This window comes from Bemisia tabaci, chromosome 1 (assembly GCF_918797505.1).
Source record: "Bemisia tabaci chromosome 1, PGI_BMITA_v3".
NCBI lineage: Eukaryota > Metazoa > Arthropoda > Insecta > Hemiptera > Aleyrodidae > Bemisia > Bemisia tabaci.
Window position 1 is genome coordinate 37,002,082 of NC_092793.1, and position 19,682 is coordinate 37,021,763.

Sequence of the window (19,682 nt, forward strand, 5' to 3'; positions counted from 1 at the left end):
ATAATTTTCTTAAATTTTCTCCAATGTATTAAAACAGAGGTTCGAATCTTTGGACGTTAATTTTGAGAGAACCACCGGACCGATTTGCATGATTTTTGTTTTAAATGAAAGCCTCTGATCTGTAGATTTGCAGGCTGTGATCGTTTTTTCGGTTTTCTCAAATTTTCTTACTTTTATCGACGAGTGAAGTTTAGCTGGGCTCGAATTTCCTCCCATTAATTCAGACTTAAGTCCGAATTTTGGGACATTAACTTTGAAAGAACCACCGGACCGATTTGCATGGGTTTTTTTTAAATGAAAGCTTCAGATCTATAGATTTGCAGGCTGTAATTGTTTTTTCGATTTTCTCAAATTTTCTTTCTTTTATCGACGAGTAAAGTTCAGCTGTTTCGAGCGATCGTCCGGCCGCTATCTGCTTGCCCGTCCCTAGGTACCTCCCCCCCCCCCCCCTCTACGGTCTCAGCCAACCCTCCCGCCACATTCTTTCGGCAATCTCCGTTTTATTTCGTATAGCTCTCCTCCCACCAACCTCAAAGAAGGAGGTTTGGGTCGCATCGTCGTTCGTCACTCGCCACTCACATTCCTTCGCAATCCCTCGGCTGCTCCGCTTCACAGCTTCTTGACATCCTGGCATCTTATTCTTTGCGGCTTGACTGACCCTGACTTATTAACTGCAGTATTGCGTATTGCTAGCAACACGTATTGTTACAGACATTTTATTCATCATTTTTAAATAAATTCAACTAATTGCTCCGATTCCAAATAAGCTACTGCACCACCTTTGCTAGCTGTGGAGGGCGCCCGAAGCAGCTAGCATTATATATTATATTTATTATATTATGATTTATCATATTAATGATATAAATTCTTAATATTATTTAATAATTTTTACTTTTGGTAATAATTACTTCCTGGTCCCATCTTAATTGAGCAACATTCTTTTGATTTTAAGCCGCAGATATAGGTAAATGAAATTTAATTCAATAATGCACAAATGAGTATGGAAGTAAAATAGGTAGATCAAAATAAGTCTAAAGGAAAATTTACTCACAGAAAAAATATCAACATGGATTCCAAAAATTAATAAGACCACAAAGGCTAGAATAAGCACATCGTCTTTGAACATATCTATGGATCAACACATACAATAATAAGACGCCAACCGAACGTTTCTGACTTTCTCCGAATATATGCTGAAAGTTCGGTGCGAATAACCGAATGATCGGTTTCCGTGACTCTAAAAGTTCTTTAAAACCTTACCGAACTCGGTTGGTCGTGTGTTCCAAACGCCGTAATGACGTTTGGTTCAAAAAACCCAATACTTAGGTTTGTGCCACCGAACAACCGTATACCGAAGAGTTCGGTAAAAATCACTGAACTTTTTTTTCTTCAGTGCAATGATATCAGTAAGTGTTTATCCATGATGGGACCAAAAGATTCCAACTTTACATCAACTCTTTATCATGATGGTAAGAAAGTCCAAATTGATATCATCATGTTACCATATTCGTGCAGTGTCGTTAACAACATTTTTTTAATCATGTTTATATCATAGGTATTGGGACTTGCCATATTGCTAGCATGTTGGTATCATGTTGGTCTTTTACCCCAAGTTGATATCGCGTTGATACCATGTTTACATCATCTTGATACCAACATGGGCGTTTTAGACCCTGTTGGTAACAACATGGGCATTTTAGACCCTGTTGGTAACAACATAATCTCAACATGTTACCAACATGGTCATTTTTAGCAGGGCGACCCCACCTGGATTTTGCGGAATGTTTCATATTTTCAAAGGACTAGTCCTAGGTAGACTCTATGCCAAATATTTCACCGAACGGAGCCCATGCAAAGGTGCATAGCTGCGCCTCAAAACGAAAATCCTGGCATCGAAAAATAGTTATTTTGTCGACTTTTTCGACTGTTATCACTCTTCCAACAGATGATTCCTATGTATTTCTTTTGCGTACTTTCCGTTTCTGGTTTTTAAAAAGGGCCATAGAGTCTACCTAGGACTAGTACTTTGAAAATATGAAACATTCAGCAAAATCTAGGTGAGTTCGGAAAAGGCCCAACACGATACTCCTCCTTTGCTCGAAAAAAATCGTTAAGAACCATATCTTTCGACCCTGCTGGGCTCTCCTCAGAGCCACGAAAATATCCCTTCATGAAATAATTCTTGCAGCCTCCTTATCTACCCTTAAAAGAGTCTAAAATTTTAAGTTCCAATTTGCATGTGCTTGCCAATTCACCAAGAAAAATTGGCAAAAAATGTAAAATGGTGTTATTGCCGTGCTACTTGTCCGTCGGATGGACAAACACACTTCTTTATTTTTTATGGCCCGTTCCGCCGTACTTTTTTTTTGAGGCAGGATTTTTAGGATCGATAAACGCAAGAAAAATGCACGATATACTGCGACTTAAACTCCGATATTCTCCTCTCTGAAAGCATTACAAACGGTTTTTAAAGAGTAATGATTCGTAATTGGATTACATTTTGCAATAAGGAGCCACTATCTCTGGCTCTTCCATAGAAGCACGTATCTTCATAGGTAAATCAATGGCATATATGTTGTTTCTAAATTGAGCCAGAAATAGTGGTTCCTTCTTGCAAAATGTAATCCAATTAACGCATGCAAATTTTTATTAAAGGCAGAACGGGACGGAAAACGTAAGAATCCATATGAACGACGTCACAGTGGTGGTGGCACCCTCAGATGGCCTGCTTCAACTCCTCTCAGCCGGTAGCTCCTCTGATCTGCTGAATTTTGGCGCCAGCCTAAGCACCAACAGCCACCAACTGACCACTTCCGAATTCTCAACGAACATCGCCGGAGCGGGCGAAGGGAAACCAGGATTTGACTGTGACGCTGTGGGTAAATGCAGGCATGCGCAACAACCTGCACCTGGCAAGAGGTAAGTGCAGCTCTACCCTCTCACTGAATTTCACCAGCAGCCTGTAGGATCCGTAGGTATTATGAAAACGCAATCCATTCACTCTCCGAAGGGTTGCCTTGGAGACTGACGGAGTAACAGAAACGTAAACACGAATTAGTATTGCATCCTTAGTATTATTCTATTGAAAAAACCAACCGCATGCCCCCTCATTTTAATTAAGTCCTTAAGATGATTCCGCTGCGCTTAGGAGAACGACTTAATAATTGAAACGGCTTGAGCGAAAACCGCTAAATGTTCATTTTTTTCAATTTTGAGATTTTGGGGTTAAAATACTCTCGGAGGCCAGACACACTCATTAATGTGGTGAAAATGTTTGTTCTTTAGGTTTGAACCTCTTTTCAGGGAGGGGGGGGGGGGCGTGGTCCAAATCATGCGAAACCCGCTACCCAAAGACATTGAATCACGTAGACCGTGCGTTCGGCTCGGTTTAGTACTGGCGGTAGGGGTGTTCAAACGAATTCTTGCCGTAACTCTTTCGATATCGTCTCTTATTGAAACTGGCGGCAGTACCGACAGTGGCGATGATATCGACAACAGCCGGCCTTATCGGATTTTTGAGAGCTCGCACTCAACGCATTGTTGCCCCTTGTGTCGGTTTATCAGATTGCCTGGCGCGGCGGCGCATGAAATAGATGTACACATGGCAACAGCTTATTTTCGCCAGCTCCGAAAACTCTGATCGCTATCGGCAAGAGCGCTCTTATCGTAACTTTTTATTAACGGAACAGTTTCGGTAGCTTACCGGCAACCGATAGAACAGCCCTACTCGGAGCCCCATGATGGGCGGGCGGGGAAGGGGAGAGAGCGTGTGTCGCAAGCACTCGAAGAGGCAATGGATAATTCATGCCCGCGCTCGGTTTTTCACGAATATCTCGTTTAGAGTCCATTTTCAGACAAAATTCCTAAGAAGAAAAGTTATAGAACACATAATTTTACACCCGATTAGCATTGTTTCATTTTCCCGAACTAATTATTAACCGAGGATAGAAGCCTCACAATCCGACAAAAATTCACTGGAGCCGCTAGGAGCCGCTACTGCGCATGCGCAGATGTGCGCAACTGGGACACACGAACTCATCGATGCGAATCGGTGCCACCGCCACCACTCATCACGTGCGAATTTTTAAAAGTTGCTTCGCCTTCCGTAACACAGGATGCACGGTCTGCGTGATTCAATGTCTTTGCCGCTAGGAATCCGTCGTGCTTTTTCTCCTCAGATTTTCGCAAAATAAAATGCCAGATTGACTGGACTAATAAAGCAAGACACTACCACGTGTCCAGGAAAATTTATAAAAATAAATTGCATGCCTGACAAATATACGTCAAATTTGCTCATTTTCCCAGGAGAAAGTCGCTTTGCCGGAGAACTGAGAGGTGAACGGGAAAATTAAGGTAATTTTCGGACTTAGCAGTTAAAAAGACATCGGTGATATTTTATCTCGTAGCTGGGAAAAATTCCTTCTACATTCTGCAGGGAGTAACAGACGGAAAAACACCAAAAATGGTCATTTTCCCGAGTAAAATTGGCTTTTTCGGAAATTTGGAGGGTGATGGAAAAAAAAATGGAAATCATATTCGGATTCAGCGCCTTAAAATACGTTAGAAGAATCTTATTTTCCCCAGGAGGCATACTTAAACATCTGCGTGTTCGATGTTTTAGAACCGTCCACGCACAAATCATGCGAAAACCGCTAATGTCAGTAGAAAAAAAATGCCGGTTTGAGCACACCCATCAGTGTTGTCAATGTTCACGTAAAAGGTCTCATTTATTCCCGTCCAACTTCATGCTGGGATGAATCCCATGAGTGCTCCAGTTTCCAACTGACGTTTCTCCTTTAAACAATCAGTCTTATGTTGATATGACCGTCGATATGTTTGTTGTTAATGAACTTAGAATCCCTGCGGATTCAATCTTTCGCGGATCCTTTTTACGAGGCACTGAACACAAATATAGTAATACTGCACGAACATGATTGATTTAATAATTAATGATTACACGAAAGAGAGTTTGTTTATCGCGGATTCACCGTCAAGATTTGTTGACGTTATTTCTGTTTAAATACACAGGGAAACTAGAGTCCCTTTATGCTGAGAGTCAAGACAAACCACCCCCCCCCCCGGTCATGTTGTCACAAACGGGAAATAAAGATTACATAAATTGGCAGTTTTTCGTAATCTTTGATCGGCTGATTCTCAAATTATTTTCTCCGTTCCTTCTCTCATTCCGTTTGTCCCTTGTCGAACCCGTTATTCCCCGGTCTATTCCAGATTATAATCTTTGCATCCGGTGAAAATGTAATCTTCATTCCCGTTTGTGACACTGGAGGCCTAAAATATGGGATTCAATCAGAAATGGATTCGCATTGTCTTGACCCTCAGTATAAAGGGACTCTAGGGGATACGGGCTAAGGAGGGAGCGCTCTCGGCGGGCGGATGGTGAACCATTTCCAGCGAGGGGATTCGATCGCCAACTTTGAAACTTGGGATCGATGCTAGGCAATATCCGTGTTATATTAAGACTATTGAAACATCGAATATTGATTCTATCCATCGAAGTAGGTTTTTAATTGCTTTTTACCGTGCTTAAGGAAGATTATAATTTTTAACCGTATCTGAATTATGATGTCAATAAATCCAATAGATTGTAATGAATCGCAGAAAAGCTATTTATTTTTAAGGATCACCGTCTTTACTAGGAGGCATCATTAATCAATTATTTAATTGAAGATGCCTCATAATATCGACAAGTCAATTCTGAATTTATGAATTCATTACATCGCGAAGAGATTTACGATAAAGTTTAGGTTTCCATAAAAATTTCATAACTACCATCGTTCGATCAAAATCCCAATCGAACTTTATGATTTTGTGAAATTGGCAGTATTTTTCTAAATATTCCAGTAAAAGCGACTATGCCGGCGTCGAGGCAGCTTTAGCGAGAAGGTCTTGTGCGATCCTCGCACCATGATGGGGGGCGAAGCCCCTTCCCTCCGTACACCGGCGCTATGCGCCGCGTATATTTTCAAAATTTGATTCTTCAAGTATGTAAAGGTGGTTCTTAGCTTCATTCTTGCCAAGTTTGAAGGAAATAGCTTCGACAGTTTTTTTGTAAAGTGTTGAGAGCGCGGGTGGCTCCCGGTGGTTTCTGCATCAGGAGGGGCTAACTGTCATTTTACGACCATAATCACGTTGGTAGCTGGAAACCATTTGTTGCATTGTGCATTTTTGGGCTATAAGCGACCGCACTAATATCACAGCTTGGAGCACAGGGGCTCTTAAGACTTTTACCACAGGTAATAATACCTGGGTGTGTCCTTGTGCTCTTCCGACGTGATCGGAGTTTTTGGGACTTCACCCGATTTCGGTGTTCCGCAGCAAAAACTTCAGGTAAAAATAAATTTTATTTTTGTAATAATTTACCCTGCTAAAAATGTCTCATGGGAATTTCACTCAGGCTGTTTTGGGTAGGGGAATAATTCCCCTGAGAAGTGGCTCGCATGAGAAGTGGCTTGCATGAGAAGTGGCTCCCATGGAAAGTGGCTCCCATGGGAAGCTTCCTAGTCCGTGCCCAAAATGCCGTCTCTACTATCAGAGCCATAGAAGAAAAAGATTAAGGATTAAACGCGAAAATTAATTCGTTCTGTTGCCGTGGCATGGTTGAGACATGAAAGAAATTCTTAGCCATTATGCAAACCTCCGCAGTGCGGTCATTCCCAAGCGGTCTCCCATCTAAGTTCTAACTACGCCCGACGTTACTTAACCGCCGTGATCGCCCGAATGCCGCTGCCTCGGAGCTCCGAAGGCTCGCGTGTTAATCGTGAGTAATTTAGCAAGCATAAACATCCCCAGCGCCGCGCCGCGCCGATTCCATGATGGAAAGCAACGATATTCTTGAAAACGTCTACATTACGCAGTTTTAAAGAAACAAAAATAATAAAAAATTAGGTCAATTTTTGGAAAGAAAGAAGTGAATAACACATGAATCAAAATAAAAAAAAAAGTATATGTGGTTATTAAAACAAAAAAAAAATAAATGAATGAAATTGAATGAAATAAAATAAAAAATGAATAAATACATAATATAAATTAACATAAATAAAATGAAGTAAAATAAACAAGAAAATCAAATAAATTAACCTCAAACAATAAATACATTGAATAGATTAAAATAAATAAATGAAAAAAATAAAATAAAAATATATTAATAATAATAAATAAATAAAATAAAATAAAGTAGATTAAAATAAATAATTCATAAGTTGAATAAAATGTATTTTCATAAATAAATAAAATATGAAGAAAAAAACACTAAGAAGTGGCCCGTAAACCGAAATGATGTGGACCCAGAACCATTTCTCCACCTTGTTACATTCAGGTTACGGGCCACTTCTTAGTGTTTTTTTCTTCATTTGTACGCACAGTTTGGGGACATGTGTTTTCTCCCGTTCGGGAGCGGGCGGTTGCGTCTAGATGCGTTCGCATCTCCAACCAGCCTGATTATTATTTTTTCGGGTTTTCCTTGTTTTGTTATGAGAGTTGTTCAGCAGCGACGGTAGATGGCGCGAGGATCACACTTTTGTGTCATGCCTCGGGTCATATCCATGACGGCGTTTTAATGCCGTCTTGGATTTTGCGGCATGTTAAGTTGGGTTCACTGCCGAGTGTGATCTACTGATGAGGTCTAAAAAGGCCCAAACTGGTATAGATCTCTCGACGTGACTCCAACTTAGTATTCCATTGCAAACTGCCTGAGCTGAACACTCTCCCTCCTCAGTCTCGTACTGGTGCGCATTAGAGTTCAAAAAATTATTTTTAACTCTAATTTTAATTTTTGGAACTTCTTGGCTTTGATTTCCCCACGAAATGGTGTGGACCCAGCACCATTTCTCCACATAAATAAAATCTGTTAAATTATTTAAATAAAATAGTCGTAGTGTATCGAATTCATTCAGCTCCAAAGCATCTGTTTGGCTATAACGCACCTGAAAAATATTATGAAAGTAAATCAATAAATAAAAAAACAATAAATAAAAAAACAATAAATTAAAAAAATCAACAAATAAAAAATCAACAAATAAATATAGTGGATTGAAAAATAAATAAACTAAAAAAAAACAACCGATTAGCCGGAAGTCCGCCAACCGAACCTTAAAGCTACGGTACGCGCGGGGACGGAGGGACAGGACTGAAGATCCCCAGCGGGGCGATTATTGAAATTTTTTGTTTGTCGGATCGACATAGATGACATAGGTTAAATCGCGGAGCGTGATTGGTCGGCTATGTCTTATCGCTGCTTTATCGTGCCTTTGTCAGGCGGAATGATCGACAAGCTAACGGCACCTCTTAAGTTTCCGACAGTATGTCGATCATTCCACCTGACAAAGGCACGACAAAGCAGCGATGAGACATAGCCGACCAATCACGCTCCGCCTTTTAACCTATGTCATCTATGTCGATCCGACAAACAAAACATTTCAATAATCGCCCCGCAGAGACTCCCATGGGTGCACAGGTGACCCCCTATTCATTTCCACACATTAAGTCCCTATTCATTTTTTTTTTCTTTCTTTCTGGGAGCACAGGGGATCCCCTGTCATTCCTCGGGGAGCACAGCGGCTTTCCTTGCCATTCCTCAGGGAAGCAGATGTGATCTCGTGTCCAGCCCCAGGGGAAATATTCTTATCAGGGTATAAGTTATAAAGCATCTAAAGTAGATAAAAACGCAGTGTTTTGTCGCACTGTAGGTATCCGTTCCCAAGTTCGGTGACGTCTTTGTAGGACGCTGTAAGGTCCTGAATGCATTTCCCATGAACATAGTTCTGTGATGCTGCACTCTGTGGTGGACTGCAGTCACATATGGGCCCGTGGCATTTTCCCGGAAGTTCAATGATGATCCACGGGACACCGTGAGAGGTCCCGCGAGAGCACATATACGGGTCACATATACACTCTCATGGGAGCGCACGGGTCACATAGCTCCCAGGGGAGCTCACGGGCTTCCCTGTCCATTCCCCAGGGGAGCAGATGTGATGTTGTGTCATTCCCCTGAGAGAACATGTGATTACATGTCATTCCCCTGGGAGCGCATGTGATCACATGCCATTCCCGTGAGAGCGCATGCGATCGCATGTCATTCTCATGAGAAATTTTTAGCAGGGTAGTTTTATTTTTATCTCGCGTTTAGTAGAGGTAGTATAATAATAGTTGTAGAAGTATACCATACTTCAATTTTTACATTTCCAGTTGAATTAAGCTTTTAAATACATATTTTTATGTCTCAAAGTGTTTTTTGTGCATACGTATCTTTTTTGCAAATTAATAAGAAACAAAAAACGGGAGAGTTTTTTTTTGTCCTTTCAAAACATTGCTCAATAGACCACTGGACATTGTGCTAATTTAAGCATTCTCATGTATGTTTTCCAAATAAATTTCACGATAAAGCAGCCGTCAGGTTCATGAAATTTAGTTTGACTGAGATTTCCTGGAAATTGTCATTTTCAATCAGAAACGTCCACTAATTTCCTAGTAACATTTCCAAATGCTGGCTGAAAATGATCAATGTTAAAATGAATGAAGGTAAAATTCCTTCGTCTGAGGAACGACGCCTTACAGCCACCACTCCATCTCTGAATCATCTCATCGGAGCAGCCGCGGGATTTAGTTCGCGGTCATTGGTCCCTAACTTGTATAGACACTTTGATTTATTCAACAAATCGCTAAACCACGATTTGCCTTGTTGCTAAATCGACCCTTATTTTAAAATTTAAGTTTTTTCGTCTCGTTTATTTCGTGTGTGGGGTTATACTGATGAGGGCCATAGTGCGAATCCGCGTTTTTCTCTAGTGGTGTCTCTAAATTTCCCCTAATATATTTTTAAAGAAAAAAAAGATAAGTACATCGCTTCATATTTATACAAAATATTTATAGCAAAATACAAGAATTTTTCCTTTTTTTGGGGGGGGGGGGAATCCGGGGATTATCCAAAGCTAGGGGGGATGAAAATCGAAAGAAATATCCTGGAGGGGGGGGAGTCAAAAATTTAGGAGAAATCGGGAGGGATGGCCATAATTAGGAGATAAATCCGGGGGAAGTCTAAATCCCTGTAATAGGAAGGTAAAAAATCAGTGATATAGGGGGGGGGGGGGGTAAAATCGAAGAACATATTCGGTGGGAGAGTCAATACTAAGGAAAAAGTCAAAATCCCAGGGGGGAAAAACCAGCTCCCTCCCCATTCCAAAAGTGAATAGTTGCTTGTATGAAAAACGCGGGTTGGGCAGTCACGTTTTCAGTTAGTTGTGGGGAGGGGTATGTAGGGTTGTAATAAAGCAAGTTTGACTCCCTTTTGCGTTGAAACGCCGGAAGAGGTGGGGAGAGCCGGCCTCGGGCTGTGGACGTTAAGGACGTAATAAAAAAATAGGTAAGTAGTACTAAAAGGGACAATACTATGCCGTGCTTACGTTTCTAATGCTTCGTTAAAGTCTCCAGGAGGTTTTCCTTCGGAAAGCGATTAGACTGTCTTAAAAACGGGCATATAGTCGGCCAGTGTTTACTTTCAGGTGCAGAATGATGTTATTATCAACCGTAATGATATGGCACCAACAGCATAGCAACATGATGATTGTCATGTTGATGTTACTCTTAAGTTTTAATGACTAACTGAGACTTAGTCCTCAACACTTGGATACCATGATGATTGAAATATAGTTACAATGGAGATTAATGTGCCATCTTCATGACATCGGGATCATACCATGAGAAAAAAAGGAATTCCTCATTTCGAGGAATGTGTTCAATATCTTTTTCAAATCGAGCTGTTAAAAAAAGCGGAAAAAGTATATTGTTTCAAGCTTTTCAAGATTTGACCACAAAAAAAGTTTCGCTGAGAATATCATACGTTCGCCAGGGAAAAAACTCGAATAATCGTAGAAAAGTGTTACTTTCAACTGAGGGAGGGTTTGCGAGGCTACGTCTGCGTGACTCTCTTAGCTCCTGAGGAAAATTCTAGCTTTATAGGGGAGTCTAGAGGCACAAAAAAAAACAATCATACCACGGGGGGCCTGCCTCAGACACAAGCAGGAGGCTACGGAAAGTTCAGGGGATTTTGTAGTTTTAGAGGGAAGCACGGGACCCTCCCTGGAAAATGTCGAAAAATTATGTCGTCTCGAGAGCTATTTTGAGCTGCAATATTCCAATAGGTATGCAAGATGAAATACAGGGTGTTCCAAAAGTCCCGCTCCCCCCCTCCCTCTAACTTTTGAACGATTAGGGATAGAAAAACAAAACTTTGGGAATGTTTCTTTCTCGGTCGCGTGGGGATTCGGCCGGTCGGATTTTTCGTGGGGATTCGGCCGGTTTCCGATTTATTATCCAGAGTGTGGAAAGTTTGGCAACAATGTGCTAATGCGAAGTAGAGGAATGCTCTTATCATGTTGGTGACATCTCGAGATTGAAATCATGCTTATTGGGGTCGTGAACTGACAGCCGGACGGATCAAATTTTTTAATCTGTGACGACGGTCAAAAAGACCGAATTTTAGAGTTTGGATGGGCAAAATTAATTCAAGAAGCACTATCTGTTAAACAAGACTTTTTTATTGACGGGACATTTTATGCATATCCAAAACAATTTGCTCAACTGTATACAATTCATGCAAAGTACAGAAGCACCCACCATTCTGTTTGCTGCATTCCTATTTTTTACGCTTTACTTCCGAACAAGCAGAAACGTACTTATCAACGCTTATTTCATTTGTTAAACGAAAAATTCCAACGTGAAAGCCAGAAAGTTTCTGTTTAGATTTTGAGATTGCTGTCATATCCGTTTTGTCAAAGGAGGAGTAACGTTTTGGGCCTTTTCCGGCCCCACCTGGATTTTGCTAAATGTTTCATATTTTCAAAGTACTAGTCTTAGGTAGACTCTGTGCCAAATATTAGACCGAACGGAGCCCATGCAAGGGCGCAGCAGCGCCTCAAACCCAAAATCCTGGAATCGAAAAACAATTATTTTCGTCGACTTTTTCGACTGTTATCACTCTTCCAGCTCATGATTCTTACGTATTTTTTTGCGTACTTTTCGTTTCTGGCCTTTTTAAAGGCCTCCGATAAATTTTAAGGGGCCTTATGGCCCATTGTTGCCATTTTTGGCCCATTTTTAGGGGTTTTTTCCATTTAACACATTCAAAACTCAATTTAATCCAAAAACTGTGTACATTTTTGAAAAGGACGTAAAGAAATGAATAAAAAAGGTTCAGTAAAATTTTTTCCTATGTTGTCAAATTTCCGAGAAAATTCGTCCCAAAGTGTCAAAAACGGCAAAAAATCGATAAATCGCCGCGTCTAAGGTTCAAGAAAGTGGAGTACATTTTTCATACTGTACCAGATAACAGCTCTTATTTATCCATACAACATACTAAAATATCATAGTTGTACCTGGATTCCCACGATGTGAAAATTGACCGAGATGTCGATTTTAGCGGCCTTTTTATACTTGAAGGCAGCTCTTTTGAATGTTTTTCGACCTTAGTCACCCTCTATGGGTGTGTACTATATGTATTTTTCTACGTACTTTTCATATCTGGCCATAAAAATGGCTTCCTGTGAATTTTAAAAGGCCTAACGGTCCATTGTTGCCAATTTTCACCAATTCTTAGGGGTTTTTTCAAGTTTACGTGTGTGAAACTTAATTTAATCTAGAAACCGTGTACAATTTCGGAAAGAACGTGAAAAAATACATAAAAATGTGATTTGTACCTTTTCCCTACGTTGCCAAACTTTCGAGAAAAATCGTCCTGAAGCGTCAAAAATGCCAAAAATTGGATTAATCATCACGTCGGAGGTTCCAGGAAGTGAATTATGACATTCATGTGGATCGTGGGACACCCTCTCCACGCATTTACTGTTCTTCGGTATATTTGGCCTGTAGCAAGCATCTAGAGAACCAACGATTATCTCGAGGTTACAGGAATAAAGAGGTGAACTGGAGTGAAGGATAAAGTAAAAGCACCTTGAGGGCCCGTTTTGTCACGTTCATCTACGCCATTACATGTTCCTTGAGATGCATTGCAATTTTCCATTTTCGATACGTTATTTGTAGTAAAAAAAACTTGAAATTCACTTCTTGGAACCTCCGACGTGATGATTAATCCAATTTTTGGCATTTTTGACGCTTCAGGACGATTTTTCTCGAAAGTTTGAAAAAAGGTTCAGTAAAATTTTTTCCTATGTTGTCAAATTTCCGAGAAAATTCGTCCCAAAGTGTCAAAAACGGCAAAAAATCGATAAATCGCCGCGTCTAAGGTTCAAGAAAGTGGAGTACATTTTTCATACTGTACCAGATAACAGCTCTTATTTATCCATACAACATACTAAAATATCATAGTTGTACCTGGATTCCCACGATGTGAAAATTGACCGAGATGTCGATTTTAGCGGCCTTTTTATACTTGAAGGCAGCTCTTTTGAATGTTTTTCGACCTTAGTCACCCTCTATGGGTGTGTACTATATGTATTTTTCTACGTACTTTTCATATCTGGCCATAAAAATGGCTTCCTGTGAATTTTAAAAGGCCTAACGGTCCATTGTTGCCAATTTTCACCAATTCTTAGGGGTTTTTTCAAGTTTACGTGTGTGAAACTTAATTTAATCTAGAAACCGTGTACAATTTCGGAAAGAACGTGAAAAAATACATAAAAATGTGATTTGTACCTTTTCCCTACGTTGCCAAACTTTCGAGAAAAATCGTCCTGAAGCGTCAAAAATGCCAAAAATTGGATTAATCATCACGTCGGAGGTTCCAAGAAGTGAATTTCAAGTTTTTTTTACTACAAATAACGTATCGAAAATGGAAAATTGCAATGCATCTCAAGGAACATGTAATGGCGTAGATGAACGTGACAAAACGGGCCCTCAAGGTGCTTTTACTTTATCCTTCACTCCAGTTCACCTCTTTATTCCTGTAACCTCGAGATAATCGTTGGTTCTCTAGATGCTTGCTACAGGCCAAATATACCGAAGAACAGTAAATGCGTGGAGAGGGTGTCCCACGATCCACATGAATGTCATAATTCACTTCCTGGAACCTCCGACGTGATGATTAATCCAATTTTTGGCATTTTTGACGCTTCAGGACGATTTTTCTCGAAAGTTTGGCAACGTAGGGAAAAGGTACAAATCACATTTTTATGTATTTTTTCACGTTCTTTCCGAAATTGTACACGGTTTCTAGATTAAATTAAGTTTCACACACGTAAACTTGAAAAAACCCCTAAGAATTGGTGAAAATTGGCAACAATGGACCGTTAGGCCTTTTAAAATTCACAGGAAGCCATTTTTATGGCCAGATATGAAAAGTACGTAGAAAAATACATATAGTACACACCCATAGAGGGTGACTAAGGTCGAAAAACATTCAAAAGAGCTGCCTTCAAGTATAAAAAGGCCGCTAAAATCGACATCTCGGTCAATTTTCACATCGTGGGAATCCAGGTACAACTATGATATTTTAGTATGTTGTATGGATAAATAAGAGCTGTTATCTGGTACAGTATGAAAAATGTACTCCACTTTCTTGAACCTTAGACGCGGCGATTTATCGATTTTTTGCCGTTTTTGACACTTTGGGACGAATTTTCTCGGAAATTTGACAACATAGGAAAAAATTTTACTGAACCTTTTTTATTCATTTCTTTACGTCCTTTTCAAAAATGTACACAGTTTTTGGATTAAATTGAGTTTTGAATGTGTTAAATGGAAAAAACCCCTAAAAATGGGCCAAAAATGGCAACAATGGGCCATAAGGCCCCTTAAAATTTATCGGAGGCCTTTAAAAAGGCCAGAAACGAAAAGTACGCAAAAAAATACGTAAGAATCATGAGCTGGAAGAGTGATAACAGTCGAAAAAGTCGACGAAAATAATTGTTTTTCGATTCCAGGATTTTGGGTTTGAGGCGCTGCTGCGCCCTTGCATGGGCTCCGTTCGGTCTAATATTTGGCACAGAGTCTACCTAAGACTAGTACTTTGAAAATATGAAACATTTAGCAAAATCCAGGTGGGGCCGGAAAAGGCCCAAAACGTTACTCCTCCTTTATATCCTGTCACAAAATTGCACGGGTGTAACTTTCATTTCAACCAGTCAATTTGGAGGAAAGTTCAGGAATTGGGTCTCAGCGTTGAGTATAAAGTAAGTACACTACGTTAAATAGCTCATTTCTTTTATACAACGTTTCATTCATGTTTGTTCTGTGCATTGTTGCCAAATTTTCCATACTCTGAATAATAAATCAGAAACCGGCCGAATCCCCACCTAATCTCTATCTCAAAGAGGGCCATCTTCTTCGGGAGGCCTTCTCGGAAATTTTCGCACCTCCCTCAGGAATTTTCGCACCTCCCTCAGGGGGGGGGGGCGGGGGGCCCCCAACTTTTTTCTCTCAAATGGGAACCCCTATTTTGTGATACATCATCGAAAGGCACATCAAAAACTAAGAATTTTGGCGCGAACCGCAGATCAATATCTCGATTTTTGACCAAGTTATGACGGGTCAAAGGTCAAATTGGGCCTATTTTCCAAAAATCATCACTCCGGAAGCCTAATTTCAGAAAACTTAAATTTGACCGTTTACATTTCGTTTTTTTAAACTTTTCCCGAAATTTGGGGTCTTATTGTTGCACTAATTTTGAACTTACTGAGATAATGTTGCGGCGAAGTTGGGGGAAATTGGCTCATTTTGCGGGAAAATCGTATGACCTTTGAACTGACGTATTTGGGGATCCGAATCCCCCTTAGAATTTGTTTGAAGTGTTTCGTGCGATTTCTACTCAAAAGTGTTTCAAAGTTGGTGGATTTTCCCGTTTTATTTTTTCTTTACGATATTTTGAACCGGAGCTATGATTTTTGGAGGATAGGTCAAATCTGACCTTTGACCTGTCATAACTCGGTCAAAAATCGAGATATTGATTCGCAGTTCGCGCCAACATTCTTAGTTTTTAATGTGCTTTTCAATGATGTACCACAAGATAGGGGTTCTCATTTAAGAAAAAAAGTCGGGACCCCCCCCCCCCCCCGCCCCTCCTATGGGAAGGGCAAATATTTTGACCCTCCTAGAAGATGGTCCCCTCTGAGATTGAGACATTCCTTAAGTTTCGTTTTTCTATCCCTGACCTTTTAAAAGTTAGAGGGAGGTGGCGGGACTTTTGGAACACCCTGTTTACCTAGAGATGAAGTACATCAATCATAATGACAGAATAATTCTGAAAATATTTTACTTACCGTAAAAAATTGGGTTTATAAGATGCAAGTCGAAAACTATATATAAATTTATGATAAATTAATGTAAATTATGAAACAAATAAAATAAATCTACGAATTCGTTATAAGTAGGTAATGATTTCAATCAAAACATCTACAAATATAAAAATATATCTACAAATTGTGTCTAGAGGACATCTCCGAATAAAAATTGAGTGTAACATAAGTTATACGTACCTAAGTGTACCTTGAAACACATTACCTGGGCACCTTAATATATTTATCGTCAATCTTGGTTTACCTACCTTCTAATTTTTCCTATTTTTGACATTTTGGGTCATTACTTAACCTTAGTTTGGTAAGTAATAAGTAAGGTACTTCTCCAATATACAATATTTACATTAGATTGACTAACTTTTTGAAATTTAAGATCCTTTACGCATTTATGTATATAATATTACGCTTACCTGATTACTCAGCAAAATCCCTCACATATTTTTGGAGGGACTAAGTAGATTTGTGAAGGGAACACGTCCGGTCCCCCGGCCCAATTTTAATTTCTGCCCATGTCCAAAACGAAATTCTGGTTGGGATAGTTAGAAATTCTGGTTACGATCTAAGGAGGTCTTCCCAGTGTGATAGCGCGTTAAGCAAGAAAAAATCGTACCGCATGTGATTGCCAGCGAGTTTTTAGAAGCTCTTAAGTATACTCACCGTATCTCCCCAAACACATTCACTTTGAAGTAGAGACCAAGCACTTCTACAAGAGCTTTCTTTTTGCATGATAACATCCATTTGTGCCGTCAGTTATCGGATACCTACACAGATGGGTGTATGAATCAGCCAAAAGTAAGAAGTGGTTCCTCATTGCGAGATGTGGTCCAATTGGCAAGCTGAGTAATTCAATCATACCTCGAATACTTCCTGGCGGAGCACGTCCCTGCGGGAAAACGTGTCAGTATTTTAAAGCGAAGCTTTCCAGTCGCTGGGTGGAAGACAGCGGCATTCGCACAAATTGGGTTAGTATGCTACTCAAAGATCAGCTACTTATACTCATTGTTGACACTGTTGCCGATGTGTACTTAAAAAACAGAATTTTTAATGAAGACAAGTGTTTCCTCATCATCAACATGGCACTTGGGCCTAGGAACGAGCTTGTTAAGATCTGAGAAGTAGGTTTCAATATTTGGCTTCGCGAGGCCTCATGTATCTCTTCTATACACAGGCTTCCACTAGCCTTGTCTACCCTATCATCTTCCTTCACCAGTTTAGCCAGGACCGGATTTAGCTTTTTGCCGCCCCTGGGCAAGCTACATTTTGCCGCCCCTGGGTCTACAATATTTCGCCACTACATTGTCAACAGTATCCCCCCCTCCCCGCACTCCCAACTTCCCACGCCATCAGTCTCATCTTGCCCCCCCCCCCCCTCGTGCGCCGCGTGGGCGCGTGCGCGTAGCTGTTTCAAAATGCGCCACGAATATATGAAATGGAATGGATGGATGAGGCAAAAATACAATGTGGAGACAAAGTTGAAGCTAGTGTAGCTCAATGTATTACTTACAATGTATTTTCGGAAGATCAGGTTAAAAAGTTTTTCTCCGGGTTTTCAGTCTAGCAAAGCTGTCAACCAGAGCATCGACGTCTAAATTGATTGTCAAGTCTGCCTCGATGTTAAAAATTGCCGTGCTGTTTAGTTTCCCTTGGGATCACTCCAACGAACGATCATCGTAGTGCTCGAGGCTGGACCTAGAGGGCGACAGCTTTGCCGCTCCCGTCAACTCCCTTCCTTCATACATTTTGCCGCTCATCTTTTCACTTCGCTCCGTCTCTGTCTCCATTTTGGCGCGTATACGTAGTATACCGCCTTTGCGATCGTTTCGAACCCTGCTCGATACAATAACCGAGTCCCTTAGTTCCTTACCGAAAAGTGACTACCGCGAACTTCTGAGATTTTCCAAAGCGTGTAAAAAGTTTATTTATACGTCAATAATTATGATTTAAAGTTGTTTCTCATTCTGGGGCTCATTAGTTTATATACAGTGAATACCAAGAGTCTACGTTACTTGGTTTTTTTAAAAAAAGCCTAAGAGTAGGGCGCGCTGATTTAAAATATGCATATATAAGCGGAAGCAAGCGAACTGATTCGAGGATGGCTGACCAGTTCGGCACTCCTTGAATGAGAATTTCACTCACTCCGTTTTGTTCTAAACGTTGCTTTGACAGATCTCCATAACCCTGCTATGCTTTTCAAAAGTTGGTACCCCTTGCTCTGATAGCCACGGCCAGCAGGATAGTGGTAAGTGCAATCTGTGATGAGCCTCGAGACTCATTAGACCATGTGCTAATCGTGGCCCATACAGAAATTCACTCCCCTATCAGGCCAAAACAGTGCACAGGCAGGCAGAAACCCAGGTAGTGTCCCGATCGTGGCTCGGTTCGCCGCGTGGCCTCCCAGCTGAAGAACAATAAGGCGACCCTCGTGGCCCTCGCCGCAGTCAGACCTAATTACTTTCACTCGATTACCCATTTCACCGTCACGCTGGAATCCAGCAAATTTTCGAAAAAATTGTTTCGCGAGTACCTAGCAATTTTTTCCTAACTCTCCGTTCAAAGACGAATTGAAAGAGGTCTCATTCATAAAAATCGGCCGAATAGAAGAGAAGTTACAGTAATCGAAATCCGAAGAAATCAACAAAACCTCGACTTCTCGATACAAAAAATAAAATGAAGGGGAAAAAAAGAAATGTATAAATTACAATTAAATATAATTGACCTCAGAATTTGACAAGCAATTCAATTATATACCTAACGGTGAAAAAACTGGGAGAAATTACAAAGAATTCGCATCTTGCAAGGGGCTTCTTTGTAAGAATTTTGACCTGAAGAGAAGGGTCGAATAACAACAGTACTCCATACAATACACGGTGTGCCTGAACGAGTTAAACATTTTTTAAACGTCCAAATCGAAAAATCTTTATATTTTTGACTACAGTGTCTCTTGAATCGTTTAAGCCAAAAAAAAATAAATTCGTCGAGATTCTGGAACGTAAAGGCGCTTTAAAAGTATTCTGGGGCTATAATAGCTAAATCACCGGTAGTAAATCCCGTTATATTATTAAAAAGAAATTGACTCCATAGTTCAATTCCTTAGTTTCTTGAATACGATTATTTTAAGCACTTAAACATTTATACCACCAATTTTATCCATGGGGTGATTTCCTGAGAGCCGATAATATCACGAATTTCTCATAGAACCCTTCAACAGTGGCTTGCTTTTTTGGCAGCCGATTCGGCCATCGAGCCGGAGTTTAAATGGAAGCTGATAATAACCCAAAGCTCTGAGAAAAATTTTGAGATGAGCATAAGAACGGTTTGTTGTAAGTAACGAGGAGAGGCGGGCAAAGCGGCTAAAATCCGATCTTATTTTTAGTTTTTCTGTTGAATTAATGTTGCCGCGGGCTTCTGACTGTGTCCACA

The 19,682-nt window shown here is 40.4% G+C and overlaps 2 protein-coding genes across 2 annotated transcripts in view; one reads left to right on the plus strand and one right to left on the minus strand.

Annotated features, from left to right (window-relative positions):
* Positions 1–19,682, minus strand: part of LOC140224623 (uncharacterized) — a 228,798-nt gene that overhangs the window by 87,910 nt on the left and 121,206 nt on the right. The window lies entirely within an intron of this gene.
* Positions 1–19,682, plus strand: part of LOC109042084 (uncharacterized) — a 45,691-nt gene that overhangs the window by 9,033 nt on the left and 16,976 nt on the right. The window contains exon 2 of the mRNA XM_019058647.2: positions 2,656–2,919. Within this exon, the coding sequence (XP_018914192.2) occupies positions 2,656–2,919 (264 nt within the window). The remainder of the gene's footprint in view (positions 1–2,655; positions 2,920–19,682) is intronic.